This window comes from Hordeum vulgare, chromosome 1H, assembly GCF_904849725.1.
Source record: "Hordeum vulgare subsp. vulgare chromosome 1H, MorexV3_pseudomolecules_assembly, whole genome shotgun sequence".
In the NCBI taxonomy this organism is placed as follows: domain Eukaryota; kingdom Viridiplantae; phylum Streptophyta; class Magnoliopsida; order Poales; family Poaceae; genus Hordeum; species Hordeum vulgare.
In genome coordinates, this window is record NC_058518.1 from 457,252,556 (window position 1) to 457,267,770 (window position 15,215).

At 45.8% G+C, this 15,215-nt stretch overlaps 1 protein-coding gene across 1 annotated transcript; it reads left to right on the top strand.

Annotated features, from left to right (window-relative positions):
- The first annotated feature begins 1,252 nt into the window (after window positions 1-1,252).
- On the top strand, window positions 1,253-2,716 carry LOC123444958 (2-oxoglutarate-dependent dioxygenase DAO-like). The gene is made up of 3 exons (XM_045121856.1): window positions 1,253-1,751; window positions 1,847-2,165; window positions 2,272-2,716. Exons 1-3 carry the CDS (start codon window positions 1,417-1,419, stop codon window positions 2,512-2,514), a joined length of 897 nt encoding a protein of 298 aa, XP_044977791.1. The 5' UTR covers window positions 1,253-1,416; the 3' UTR covers window positions 2,515-2,716.
- The last annotated feature ends 12,499 nt before the right edge of the window (window positions 2,717-15,215 follow it).

A 15,215-nucleotide genomic window follows, 5' to 3' on the forward strand; every position in this document is an offset into this window, starting at 1 on the left:
CGACATACTACATTGATAACAGTTTGGCGATGACAGAGAACACTTCTATCTTTTATTTCAAACAATTTGCAAAGACTATGGCAGGAGTGTTTGGTCCATAGTACTTAAGAGCCCCCAATGCTCAAGACACTGAGAGGATTTTGGATATGAACAAAGCTCATGCGTTTCCAACTATGCTTGGGTCCATCGGTTCCATGCACTCGAAGTGGAAGAATTGTCCTAAGTCATGACATGGACAATTTAAAGGACGCTTGAAGGATGGCACTGTTATTCTTGAAGCCGTTGTTGATCAAGAAACATGGATTTTACATTCTTATTTTGGGATGTCTGAATGTTGCAACAACATTAATGTGTTCGATCGGTCACCTCTTTTTGCCAAGTTAACCAATCGAGAAACTCTACCGGTGACCTTTGAAGCAAATGCACAGACAACTATTCATACTACCTTGCGGATGGGATCTATACGAGATGGAGTACTTTTGAGAAGCCAATCCACCCCCCCCCCCCCAAGGTAAGAAAGAACTCTATTTTCACAATATTCAAGTGACAGCTAGGAAAGATGTTAAGAGGCCATTAGAGATGTTGCAATCCCATTGTGCAAGGATCGTTTAGATTTTGAGATAAAAAAAAGCATTCGTACAACAATACTACTTGTGTGATCATAGATAATATGATCATTGAGAATGAACATGAACAAAGTTTGGATTACACCTTCTATGATCTCATGGGCATACACGTTATGCCGATGAGAAAAGATGAATGAATCAAACGTTTCACTAAGGTGTACAATAAAATTAAAGATGTTGGACGATGAATTTCAGAAAGATTTGATGGAGGGGTACTGAAAAAGGCATGGCAAAAAAACCTTTGTATTGTGTAAGAATTTTATTGTATTTGTATTGCACTTTATGTTGTGGATTTGATGAATTATGTAATAGTTTGATATTATGACAGATAAAATTTTATGATTTAGTTTGGAAATTTCAAATCACAGGGCTGTTGTGTGGCTGGAGTACGACTGAACTGCTACTATACATCGGCTTCAACACTATCACCGGGTGACCGTTAGTCGTTTTTATGTCATTTGTTGAAGTAGTAGATTTACATCATCAAATATACATTATTTGTAGGAGTCATAACTTTTTAAAAATGTAAAAAAAAAGAATATACAACATCTATATTTATATCTTCAAATTTACTTATTGAATTATTGGGCGGGACGGCCGGCCTCTAAATACTACTCCTTTTTACTTGTCGACGGACTTTTGGTAGACCCCGCACGCAATCCAGCGATATCGGCGCGTCGCCGTCGCGTGACTCCGCCCAACTAGTAAAGCATCACAGATGGTGGAGATCACGGTGATAGACCTGCGGCTCGCCGTCGCGTGACTCCGCGCAACTAGTAAAGCAGCGCAGATGGTGGAGATCCCGGTGATCGACCTGCGGCTCGCCGGCGCACGGCCGGAGGACTCGGCGCGGCTGCGGGACGCGTGCGAGCGCTTGGGCTGCTTCCGCGTGTCCGGCCACGGCGTGCCCGCGGCGCTCCAGGCGGAGATGAAGGCCTCCGTGCGCGCGCTCTTCGACCTCCCCGACGAAGCCAAGCGCCGCAACACGGACATCATCGCCGGCAGCGGCTACGTCGCGCCCAGCCCCGCCAACCCGCTCTACGAGGCCTTCGGCCTCCTGGACGCCGCCGTCCCCGCCGACGTCGACGCCTTCTGCGCGCGCCTCGACGCGCCGCCTCACGCCAGGTCGGACCAAATCGCGCCTCGATTCGCCCCTTTCTTAGCGCCAAATCAGTTTGGGATCCTCCAATTTCGGTCTCGGTGCTCTCGATCTGTCGCAGGGAGACCGTCAAGGCTTACGCCGAGGCGATGCACGAGCTGATCGTGGACGTCGCCGGCAAGGTGGCCGCGAGCCTCGGGCTGGAGGGCCACCCGTTCCAGGACTGGCCGTGCCAGTTCCGCATGAACAGGTACAACTACACGCAGGACACCGTGGGCTCCTCGGGCGTGCAGATCCACACGGACTCCGGCTTCCTCACCGTGCTCCAGGAGGACGATCGCGTCGGGGGCCTCGAGGTGCTGGACCCCGCCACCGACGAGTTCGTCCGCGTCGACCCCGTCCCCGGCTCGTTCCTCGTCAACATCGGCGAAGTCGGCACGGTACCGTCGATTCGCTTCAGCTGGAAAGAGAAATTATCGGCGCATTCGTTTCGGTCCGGTGCGCTGAGACTCTGATTCTGAATGAGCGCCGTGTCTTGTGTTTCAGGCGTGGAGCAACGGGAGGCTGCACACCGTGAAGCACCGGGTGCAGTGCGTGGCGGCGGTGCCGCGCATCTCGATTGCCATGTTCCTCCTCGCGCCCAAGGACGGCAGGGTGTGCGCGCCCGAGGCGTTGGTCGACGCGCACCACCCGCGCCGGTTCAAGCCGTTCAACTACGACGACTACAGGAAGCTCCGGCTGTCCACCGGCGAGCGCGCCGGCGAGGCGCTCGCTCGAATGGCGGCGTGAGCCGTGAGCGTGACGTAGCTATATGGCAGGGCCTGCCTGTTGAGGCTCGAGAGTGTAACTCTGAGGTCTGAGCTGTTCGGAGAGAGCTAAGCTTCAGCTTCAGCTTCAGCTTCAGTCGATTATTGACGGTTGAACCAAGTGAGGCTGTGAATTGTCATTGTTTCCAGTCAATAAAATCATGTACGAATTGCACAAGTGAAAACTGCAGAGCGCGAACTATGGTCTCCCCGTCCCGAAATTACACAGGAGCACAAACCACCTTCACCGTAATCTCCCCCACTCACTGCCATTTACATCCTGATTCCCATCAACTACAATAGTCTGAATGTGTTCCACGATTCACACATCGGGTATGTCCCTCTAAATATTTTCGCATAAATCTCAACAACTATACTGACCTGACCAGCGGCAGAGAAGCAGACCCATCATCTCAAACGGCGACTCCCCAACCAACCATCAAATCTTGAATGTTGCAACCCTCAAAAAAGAAAAACTTAAATGCTGCCCGTTGTTCCTATTTGTAAAAGTGGGAAAAACTATATTAGAGCAAGTAGTATAATAGAGCTGAGTCATCTGACTATAAGAAATAAAGTACTAGTATATTTTTACTTAGTTAGAGGAGAGAGAAGGTAAAGGGACTCTTAGTTAATTGTCAGCTCTCACACGTGCTCCTAGACACTTTATGAGAATGAAAGGTGAGTCATATAATAAATAAGTAGTACTACTCCCTCCGTCCCGATGATTAAGTCACTTTACGAAAATCAGATATTCCCAAAAGATAAGGCATGAAACATTAAATTGCTTCGCTGGTGCTGGTGCTTCGTTCTCCGTTTAAACTCGTTTCATGCGCTCGTTCTCCATTTTGCATGCCAACAGGAGAACAGCGACTGCGTGCATGCATCAGTGGGTGCGGGTGGGCGTTTTGCATGCCATTAAAACGTGGGTCCGCATGGAGTAACTAGGGATAAAATGTTGATTTGTAACAGGTTGTGATTGGTTCCACGGATGCTTGCGGTGCTTCTCCTCACCCAATCTTTTTTCATCTAGGTTGCGCTGCTACTCGTAAGGTGACTTAATCACCGGGACAGAGGGAGTAGTACACTTTTGTAACAAACTATTGTACATGTTAGGTATAAGATGGACTATAGGTGACATGCAATGCCATAGGCCCTTCCCAGTGCTCCATGGTCGAGAGGTGCTAAGGATGTCACATAAGCAAAAAAATGACATGGCATAGCAATTAAGGAGGAAAGAGAACACTTTGATGACCCAAGAAAGAACCAATGCCATATACGTGAACCTAGGCAAACCACTTAAATGAAAGAAGATGACCAATGCATGAGAGAGTTTAGGTGCTAAATCATTAAGGCTGCTCATAGTGGGGAGTAACATATAGTAGTATCATGCATATGTTACTATTGTATGATACTACCTTCATAGTGCATAGTATCATAAACTAGTATCATAGGTGTTCTCATTTATTGACATGCATGACACATAGTAGCATAGTATTTAACATGATACGGTATCTACCTATGTTACTATAACTCTCTCTCTCTCTCTCTTCTTTAATTACTTGACACATCATCATGTTTGTTAGTCCCAAGACTATGTTACTACCTATGCTACCCCCACTATGGCCAGCCTAAACAGAGTGACCTATGCATTGAAAAGTTGAGTTGCTAAGCTATTTAATGCTCTTAGCATCACATCTTAGCACCTTTGCATTGGAAGCAGCCTTATAGTCAGCAGTTGGCTATACTATTAACCATGTTCTTATTTCAACCTAAAACTTGCCTTAAAGTAAACACTAGGTTTCATGATTGTTACGACTGAAGTGGCTTGGAAACCCCAGTGCTCATTTTGCCGTCAAAAGGAGTCTTCACAGCATCTTTTCTTCACTTGTCATGTTGCTAGAATAGTATGGAGATCTATCGGGGTCATGTTGGGGACTGACAGTTGTCCTAACTCTTATTGGCAATATTATTCCTGGAGTAATGTGTAAGTATTACACGGTGGGACTTGCGGATGTGTGTTGGGCCATCTGGCTGGCACGGAATAGAGCTACATTTGAAAATAAAATGATCAAAACTCCTTTTGAAATTGTCTTTTCAATGTGTTTGTTCATTTTATATTGGGCAGGCCTCCAATAGGAGGGTGATGCAGGGGAACTTCGTGCTGGCGCGGAGATGATGAGATCGAACACCATGCAGCTGATGAAGATGTGCAAGGTGGCCACGCAAGAGATCATAGGAGAGTGAAGCAGTGATGATCATACAGATGATGGAGTCCTGGCTTTTGGTGGCATCCTGCAGGCTGTTGGTCTTCATATCTGTATTGATTTTGTGCATTCTGGGTCTGTTTTTGTTGATACTGTGTTATCCTGGGCAATGCTGGTTTTTGCCATGGCAGTCGTTTCAAGGGCGAACGTTTGTTCTATGGGTAAAATCCGTAGCTTGCTGGGATTAGTGTTTTCCCTTTCTTTGATAACTCTGTTGAACTGCTGTATTTTCGTTCTTTGTAATGGAAAGGGGTGTTATGCTCGGCTCAAAAAAATATTGTTACGACTTTCAATGAATAAACTAAATTTTCAAGGTGGTACTAATTCCTTAAAGTTTCATGCAACAAATTTCATACTACATATTTTATGCAAGATTTTATTATTTATTTCTAGGAAAACCAAGATTTTATGCAACAGAGTGAATTATAATGAGAAGTCTTCATAGCTGCATATTTTACCTTTTACCATTTTACCTTTCAATTGTAAGTTGCCCAATAAGTTAACATTCCTTTATTTTCAATCAACTCTCCGTTGAAAACTTGGACCACTTTGTCAATCACTGAGTCAATTAAATGCACTATCTAGTAAACTGAATGAGTATAGACAACTTTTTACTATCGGCATACTCCCTCCTTTCCGGTTTATAGGGCTCAAATCTGAACTCTCATCAACCAAGGTGAATTATGAGTGGATGACACTAGTTTAAACTAGCCAATGAAATATTTCATGAGTGGATGACACTAGTTTAAACTAGCCAATGAAATATTTCTCACATATGCAATTTTCAAAGCAATAAGTGTAGCATCCTTCCTTTGATTGGACTTGCATGGTGGATGTAGAAAACGATGGATGCATAGCCACTCATCCCCTTTCTCTAAACTCTATGAATTAAATATGACGTGAGACTCAAAGCACTTTAACTCACTTAGACTCAAAATGAACCTAATATAATGGAAATCTGAAAATTTTGAGATGAGCCCTATAAACCAAAAAGGAGGGAGTAGTATGCACAAACACATTGTATTGTGAAATTGCGGCCAATTTAATAAAAGTGAAACTAATCCCAAACAAACGATAGTGGCTTTGATTCTGGTGGTGTCATCGTCGTGTGCTCTTTGTGTGCGTCCCTCCCCTTCTCTGCAACTCACAACGGCAATGTTATTTTTGTTTTTTCAACCAATTATTATTTTTATAGAAACTCTAGCATAGTTGTCATATGGGCAGCCCTCCATATTTTTGGTGGTTGTACGCAAGCAAATTGGTTGATAGAGTTTTGCTTCGGTACACCCTCATTAAAAGTTTGCATGAATCTTAAAGCTACTTAAAAGGGTTTTTTTTTACTTAAAAGGAGTACATTAAGCGTCAATTAATTATAATTCCTACTTTCCCAATACATCAAACAAGAGATCAGAATTAATATATTTTTATTGGAAATGTATCTTCTAATCTACATCGAGATCCGTAAACTTTTCTTGGGGGGGGGGACCAAAGCAAAACTCTAAAACGCATTATTTCGCAACTAGTTGTGAGTGATCCTCAATGAGATCCTCCTCTAGTTGTTGATGGGAGGCACACTCTTCAGTTTTCCGGCATGCCTCAAGAAATAATTGAATGTATCATGTGTGTCTGCAAGGTCAGACAGTTGTTTTAATTTATTCATAATCGAGGGGACTTGGCTTATCTCTCTCGTCCTTTATGATTATGTTGTATAGAATAACACACCTTGTCATAATATTTGTAGGTCGGACAATAGTAAACCTTGCTTTCAACACTCTGAATGCCCTCTCATTGTCTTTCCATCTCCACCCATGTGATCCTGTTGGACTATGGTACCTCCATGCGCGTTGGATACGGCTCTCATTTCAATTAGCAACCTTATCCATTATCTTTTGTTCACATTTGCTAATTCTCACATTCCTGAAACATTCGAAAGGTTATGTAGGTTTCTGCAGTACCGCCAAGGCCGACGACAATCTCACACATAACGAGGCGTGGGGACAACAGCGAGACCTCAGACACAAACAATCTAAAACCAGGGAGGAAAGCAACAGGGACATCCTACACAAAGGAGAGTTGGTGGTCGATTGGTCTTTTGGGGGGGGTGGAGGCAGAAAAAGGGTTGTTGGTGGCACAAGAGGGTGTGCGAAAGGTTAGATTTATGGCCTAAGCCGTTGTAATTCAAGGGAGGGCGGGGCGGCAACACGTGCGCGGCAATGTCGCCACCTGCCCGAGATGAGAGTAGGTTGTCGACCGTGTTGGTCAGCGGTTGATGTCGTGTTTTGGATCTCGTGGGGGGGTTGAGTGTTTGAAGTAGAAGATCGAGCCGTCCATTATGCATCTGATGATTGAGATATGCGAACGACGCTTAATTTTTTTCAGGTATAGGTTTCATTTCTTTACAAACTAGCGGATATCCTGCGTTGTTGCATGAATTGGTTGTGAAAATTTGGGTTGATAACATGAGAACAAAAACTAAATGCACATATGGCTTATGATATTTGATAGTGTATAATTGTAAAAATAAAAACTGTAGATGAGTATAATAATTGAATGAAAACATTTTCCTATGCATGGTCAAATCATGTGACTATAAATGACTCTCTTAGATGTATATAGGATTAGCTGTCATTTCACATTTTTGTTATAAGGTTGAAAAATGACATTGAAACTATTTCCTATTCTAAATTCGGCTCAACATTTCGTCGCCTAACGAGTGGATCATGTTTTTGCTCACCCATAGCATCATGATGAGCTAGCGACTAATGATCACCTTGTACAGTATATACTAGCGGGCGGAGACACAGCGACACTCCGACTGTCGAAGAGTTTGTGTGACTGTATGTCATTTGCTTAATAAGGGAGAAGAAATGTTAGGTTTGAAAGAGAGTTGATGGTGTAGACACTATACGAATCAGCTTCTTTACCGTCCGTCATGGCAAAGGGTCGTTTCACGGACAGCAAAGACCTTTGTCGTCCGCCAGCGGATGGCAAACACCTTTGTCATCCGCCGGCGGGCGGCAAAATATCCACGATAGCTAGCGTCGGTAAAGAGGTCATTTGTCGTCTGCCGCATGACAACAAACGACAAAGATCTTTGCCATCTGTCTGTCATAGCAAGCGGACGACAAAGGAAGCTATACGGCAGCCGATAGGGGCGACTCCGTTAGATAGCTAACGAAGCCTTAAACAGGTCCGTGCGAAAAAAGTTGTTCGATCAGACCCTGCAAACGCGTTGGACGAGTAAATATTTTGGCGAGGCGCGGTAAAAAGCTCCTCCCAATCTGGAAAAACACAGTTTTCGCGTCTGATTTTACGGTACCCTGTATCGAGAGAAAGCAGTTGGGCTCTGCGGTTGGCATGAGCCCAACTGCCACGGAAACTTCCGTGTGTGCCGTCTACGTCCACCGTACGCCGTCCCGGATGTCGCCTCGGACGTCCCCGAACACCAGCCGCCCGTCCCCGGACGCCGCCTCGCCCGTCCTGGTGGACGTCCTGCTCGTCCTGGCAGGATTCGACGTCAGCGGCAGAAGCTAGCTAGCTAGCTCGGGGCTCTTGGATGGATTCCACGAACGGACCTAGCTAGCTAACTCCTGGATGGATTCATGAACACCGAAGCTAGCTAGCTCCTCGATGGATTCGTGGACGGAGGAGCTAGCTAGTTAGCTTCTGAATGGATTCAGGGATCGACGACTCCGTATTTAGGAACAAATTTAGTTGACCATGGACACGAGCTAGAGCAAGAAGTAGATGTGAGAAAAAAACATAAACGAAAATTTGATTTACAGTTTAAGTTTAAGGGATCCGTTCCGCCGCATATCGAACCGACCCGTAAAAAAGCATCTTCTGCAAATATCTTTTTTGCAGGTTCATTTTGTAGGGTTTGACTCTGACCTCGCCCGCGCCAGCCCTTAAAATCATTTTTCCATGATCTATAACCGAGTTTTTCGGGTCGACGTTATATAGGGTCTGCTAAAGATGCTATAAATGCACTAGTCCACATCCAAGACTCCGGTGTTCCTTTTGCTGTATGACAGCACTCTAAAGTTCTGAACTGATGTGGTGTGTACATCTTGAAAAGTATGGTTCCACTACTTGTTAGGCAAAATTGACAAAAATGACCCCTGGGGAGAAAGAACTCACAGAGTGAACCCTTGGGGAAAATTTGTCACCCGGCTGACCCTTTTGTTTCGCGCCCGACTGTTGGAATTATGCCCTAGAGGCAATAATAAATATAGTTATTATTATAATTCCTGTATCAAGATAATCGTTTGTTATCCATGATATAATTGTATTGGATGAAGACTTATATACATGTGTGGATACATAGACAAAACACTGTCCCTAGCAAGCCTCTAGTTGGCTAGCCAGTTGATCAAAGATAGTCAGGGTCTTCTGATTATGTACAAGGTGTTGTTGCTTGATAACTGGATCATGTCATTAGGAGAATAACGTGATGGACTAGACCCAAACTAATAGACGCAGCATGTTGAACGTGTCATTTTGTTGCTATTGTTTTCTACGTGTCAAGTATTTGTTCCTATGACCATGAGATCATATAATTCACCGACACCGGAGGAATGCTTCGTGTGTATCAAACGTCGCAACGTAACTGGGTGACTATAAAGATGCTCTACAGGTATCTCCGAAGGTGTTCGTTGAGTTAGTATGGATCGAGACTGGGATTTGTCACTCCGTGCGACGGAGAGGTATCTTGGGGCCCACTCGGTAATACAACATCACACACAAGCCTTGCAAGCAATGTAACTTAGTATAAGTTGCGGGATCTTGTATTACGGAACGAGTAAAGAGACTTGCCGGTAAACGAGATTGACATAGGTATGCGGATACTGACGATCGAATCTCGGGCAAGTAACATACCGAAGGACAAAGGGAATGACATACGGGATTATATGAATCCCTAAAACTGAGGTTCAAACGATAAGATCTTTGTAGAATATGTGGGATCCAATATGGGCATCCAGGTCCCGCTATTGGATATTGACCGAGGAGTCACTCGGGTCATGTCTACATAGTTCTCGAACCCGCAGGGTGTGCACACTTAAGGTTCGACGTTGTTTTATGCGTATTTGAGTTATATGGTTGGTTACCGAACGTTGCTCAAAGTCCCGGATGAGATCACGGACGTCACGAGGGTTTCCGGAATGGTCCGGAAACGAAGATTGATATATAGGATGACCTCATTTGATTACCGGAAGGTTTTCGGAGTTACCGGGAATGTACCGGGAATGACGAATGGGTTCCGGGTGTTCACCGGGGGGGCAGCCCACCCCGGGGAAGCCCTTAGGCCTTGGGGGTGGCGCACCAGCCCTTGGTGGGCTGGTGGGACAGCCCAAGAAGTCCCTATGCGCCATAGATAGAAAATCAAAGAGAAAAGAAAAAAAAGGAGGTGGGAAAGGAGAGAAGGGCTCCACCTTCCAATCCTAGTTGGACTAGGATTGGAGGAGGACTCCTCCTCCCTTGCTGGCGCAGCCCTTGGGGCTCCTTGAGCCACAAGGCAAGCCTCCCCTCCCCTCCTCCTATATATATGGAGCTATTAGGGCTTATTTGAGACAACTTTTCCAAGGCAGCCCGACCACATACCTCCACGGTTTTACCTCTAGATCGCGTTTCTGCGGAGCTCGGGCAGAGCCCTGCTGAGATTAGATCACCAACAACCTCCGGAGCACCGTCACGCTGCGGGAGAACTCATCTACCTCTCCGTCTCTCTTGCTGGATCAAGAAGGCCGAGATCATTGTCGAGCTGTACGTGTGCTGAACGCGGAGGTGCCGTCCGTTCGGCACTAGATCGTGGGACGGATCGCGGGACGGTTCGTGGGACGGTTCGCGGGGCGGATCGAGGGACATGAGGACGTTCCACTACATCAACCGCGTTCACTGACGCTTCTGCTGTGCGATCTACAAGGGTATGTAGATCGGAAATCCCCTCTCGTAGATGGACATCACCATGATAGGTCTTTGTGCGCGTAGGAAAATTTTTGTTTCCCATGTGACGTTCCCCAATAGTGGCATCATGAGCTAGGTTCATGCGTAGATGTAATCTCGAGTAGAACACAAAAGTTTTTGTGGGCGGTGATGTGCGTCTTGCTGCCCTCCTTAGTCTTTTCTTGATTCCGCGGTATTGTTGGATTGAAGCGGCTTGGACCGACATTACTCGTACGCTTACGAGAGACTGGTTTCATCGCTACGAGTAACTCCATTGCTCAAAGATGACTGGCAAGTGTCGGTTTCTCCAACTTTAGTTGAATCGGATTTGACCGAGGAGGTCCTTGGATAAGGTTAAATAGCAATTCATATATCTCCGTTGTGGTGTTTGCGTAAGTAAGATGCAATCCTACTAGATACCCATGGTCACCACGTAAAACATGCAACAACAAATTAGAGGACGTCTAACTTGTTTTTGCAGGGTATGCTTGTGATGTGATATGGCCAACGATGTGATGTGATATATTGGACCTATGAGATGATCATGTTGTAATAGATAATATCGACTTGCACGTTGATGGTACGGCATCCGGCAGGAGCCATAGGGTTGTCTTTAAACTAACGTTTGTGCATGCAGATGCGTTTACTATTTTGCTAGGATGTAGCTTTAGTAGTAATAGCATGACTAGCACGACAACCCCGATGGCGACACGTTGATGGAGATCATGGTGTGGCGCCGGTGACAAGAAGATCGTGCCGGTGCTTTGGTGATGGAGATCAAGGAGCACGTGATGATGGCCATATCATGTCACTTATGAATTGCATGTGATGTTAATCCTTTTATGCACCTTATTTTGCTTAGAAGGACGGTAGCATTATGAGATGATCTCTCACTAAAATTTCAAGACGAAATTGTGTTCTCCCCGACTGTGCACCGTTGCTACAGTTCGTCGTTTCGAGACACCACGTGATGATCGGGTATGATAGACTGAACGTTCACATACAACGGGTGCAAAACAGTTGCACACGCAGAACACTCGGGTTAAGCTCGACAAGCCTAGCATGTGCAGACATGGCCTCGGAACACATGAGATCGAAAGGTCGATCATGAATCATATAGTTGATATGAATAGCATAGGGATGCTTACCACTGAAACTATACTCAACTCACGTGATGATCGGACTTGAGCTAGTGTAAGTGGGTCATGAACCACTCAAATGACTAGAGAGATGTACTTTTTGAGTGGGAGTTTAGCAAGTAATTTGATTAAGTTAAACTCTAATTATCTTGAACATAGTCTAAGTCCACTTTGAATATATTTGTGTTGTAGATCATGGCTCACACGACAGTCACCCTGAATTTTAATACGTTCCTAGAGAAAGCTAAGTTGAAAGATGATGGAAGCGACTTTGTAGACTAGGCTCGTAATCTTAAGTTGATCCTACAAGCTGGGAAGAAGGATTATGTCCTTGATGCTGCGCTAGGAGATGAACCACCCGCTACGGCTGACCAAGATGTTAAGAACGCTTGGTTAACACGTAAGGAGGACTACTCAGTAGTTCAATGTGCAGTGTTGTATGGCTTAGAGACGGGGCTTCAACGTCGCTTTGAGCATCATGGAGCATATGAGATGTTCTAGGAGTTGAAGTTTATCTTTCAGAAGAACGCCCGGATCGAGAGGTATGAGACCTCCGATAAATTCTATGCTTGCAAGATGGAGGAGAATTCGTGTGTCGGTGAACATGTGCTCAAAATGTCTGGGTACTCAAACCGTCTAGCTGAGCTGGGGAATGAACTCCCGCAAGAACCTATCACTGACAGAATTCTTCAATCACTGCCGCCAAGCTATAAGGGCTTTGTGTTGAACTACAACATGCAAGGGATGAACAAGTTACCCGGCGAGTTGTTTGCGATGCTGAAAGTCGCAGAGTCTGAACTCCGTAAAGAGCATCAAGTGTTGATGGTGAATAAGACCACTAGTTTCAAGAGAAACGGCAAAGGCAAGAAGGGTAATTCAAAGAAGAGCGGCAAGCCTGTTGCTAATCCGACGAAGAAACCCAAAGCTGGACCTAAGCCTGAAACAGAGTGCTACTATTGCAAGGGTATGGGTCACTGGAAGCGCAACTGCCCCAAGTATCTGGCTGATAAGAAGGCGGCCAAAGAAAAATCAGGTATATTTGATATACATGTTATTGATGTGTACTTAACCAGCTCTCGTAGTAGTGCGTGGGTATTCGATACCGGTTCTGTTGCTCATATTTGCAACTCGAAACAGGAACTGCGGAATAGGCGAAGGCTGGCGAAAGATGAAGTGACGATGCGCGTAGGAAATGGTTCCAAGGTTGATGCAATCGTCGTCGGCACAGTTTCACTTCAGTTACCATCAAGATTAGTTATGAACTTGAATAATTGTTATTTAGTGCCTGCATTGAGCATGAACATTATATTTGGATCTTGTTTATTGCGAGACGATTACTCTTTTAAGTCAGAGAATAATGGTTGTTCTATTTCTATGAGTAACATCTTTTATGGTCATGCACCCAATGTGAGAGGATTGTTCATATTGAATCTTGATAGTGATGATACACATATACATAACATTGAGACCAAAAGAGTTAGAGTTAACAATGATAGCGCCATGTTTTTGTGGCACTGCCGCTTAGGTCATATTGGTGTAAAGCGCATGAAGAAACTCCATACCGATGGACTTTTGGAGTCACTTGACTTTGATTCACTTGACACGTGCGAACCATGCCTCATGGGCAAGATGACTAAAACTCCGTTCTCTGGAACAATGGAGCGTGCCAGTGACTTGTTGGAAATCATACATACCGATGTGTGCGGTCCGATGAGCGTGGAGGCACGCAGCGGATATCGTTATTTTCTCACCTTCACTAACGATTTGAGTAGATATGGTTATGTCTACTTAATGAAGCACAAGCCTGAAACATTTGAAAAGTTCAAGCAATTTCAGAGTGAAGTTGAAAATCATTGTAACAAGAAGATCAAGTTCCTACGGTCTGATCGTGGGGGTGAATATCTGAGTTTCGAGTTTGGTGCTCACTTAAGACAATGTGGAATTGTTTCACAGTTGACACCGCCTGGAACACCACAGCGTAATGATGTGTCCGAACGTCATAATCGTACTTTATTAGAGATGGTGCGATCTATGATGTCTCTTACCGATTTGCCGTTATCGTTTTGGGGTTATGCATTAGACACAGCTGCATTCACTTTAAATAGGGCTCCATCAAAATCCGTTGAGACGACACCATACGAACTGTGGTATGGCAAAAGGCCAAAGTTGTTGTTTCCTAAAGTTTGGGGATGTGATGCTTGTTGGGGAACGTCACATGGGAAACAAAAATTTCCTACGCGCACGAAGACCTATCATGGTGATGTCCATCTACGAGAGGGGATGAGTGATCTACGTACCCTTGTAGACCGTACAGCAGAAGCGTTAGTGAACGCGGTTGATGTAGTGGAACATCCTCACGTCCCTCGATCCGCCCCGCGAACAATCCCGCGATCAGTCCCACGATCTAGTACCGAACGGACGGCACCTCCGCGTTCAGCACACGTACAGCTCGACGATGATCTCGGCCTTCTTGATCCAGCAAGAGAAATGGAGAGGTAGAAGAGTTCTCCGGCAGCGTGACGGCACTCCGGAGGTTGGTGATGACCTTGTCTCAGCAGGGCTCCGCCCGAGCTCCGCAGAAACGCGATCTAGAGGAAACACCGTGGAGGTATGTGGTCGGGCTGCCGTGGAAAAGTCATCTCAAATCAGCCCTAAAACCTCCGTATATATAGGTTGGAGGGAGGGGACCTTGCCTTGGGGCTCAAGGAGCCCCAGGGGGGTCGGCCGAGTCCAAGGCGGAAGGCTCCCCCCCCAAACCGAGTTGGACTTGGTTTGGTGGGTGGGAGTCCTTCCTTCCCTTCCCACCTCCTCCTTTTTTTTCTCTTTGATTTTCTTTCCTAGGCGCATAGGGCCCTTTTGGGCTGTCCCACCAGCCCACTAAGGGCTGGTGTGCCACCCTCAAGGCCTATGGGCTTCCCCGGGGTGGGTTGCCCCCCCCCCCCCCCCGGTGAACTCCCGGAACCCATTCGTCATTCCCGGTACATTCCCGGTAACTCCGAAAACCTTCCGGTAATCAAATGAGGTCATCCTATATATCAATCTTCATTTCCGGACCATTCCGGAAACCCTCGTGACGTCCGTGATCTCATCCGGGACTCCGAACAACATTCGGTAACCAACCATATAACTCAAATACGCATAAAACAACGTCGAACCTTAAGTGTGCAGACCCTGCGGGTTCGAGAACTATGTAGACATGACCCGAGAGACTCCTCGGTCAATATCCAATAGCGGGACCTGGATGCCCATATTGGATCCTACATATTCTACGAAGGTCATATTGTTTAAACCTCAGTGCCACGGATTCATATAATCCCGTATGTCATTCCCTTTGTCCT

Coding starts and splice junctions, on each gene's coding strand:
- LOC123444958 (XM_045121856.1), top strand. CDS start 1,417: ATGGTGGAGATCCCGGTGATCGACCTGCGGCTCGCCGGCGCACGGCCG. Junction 1,752..1,846: donor GACGCGCCGCCTCACGCCAG/GTCGGACCAAAT, acceptor GATCTGTCGCAG/GGAGACCGTCAAGGCTTACG. Junction 2,166..2,271: donor ACATCGGCGAAGTCGGCACG/GTACCGTCGATT, acceptor CTTGTGTTTCAG/GCGTGGAGCAACGGGAGGCT.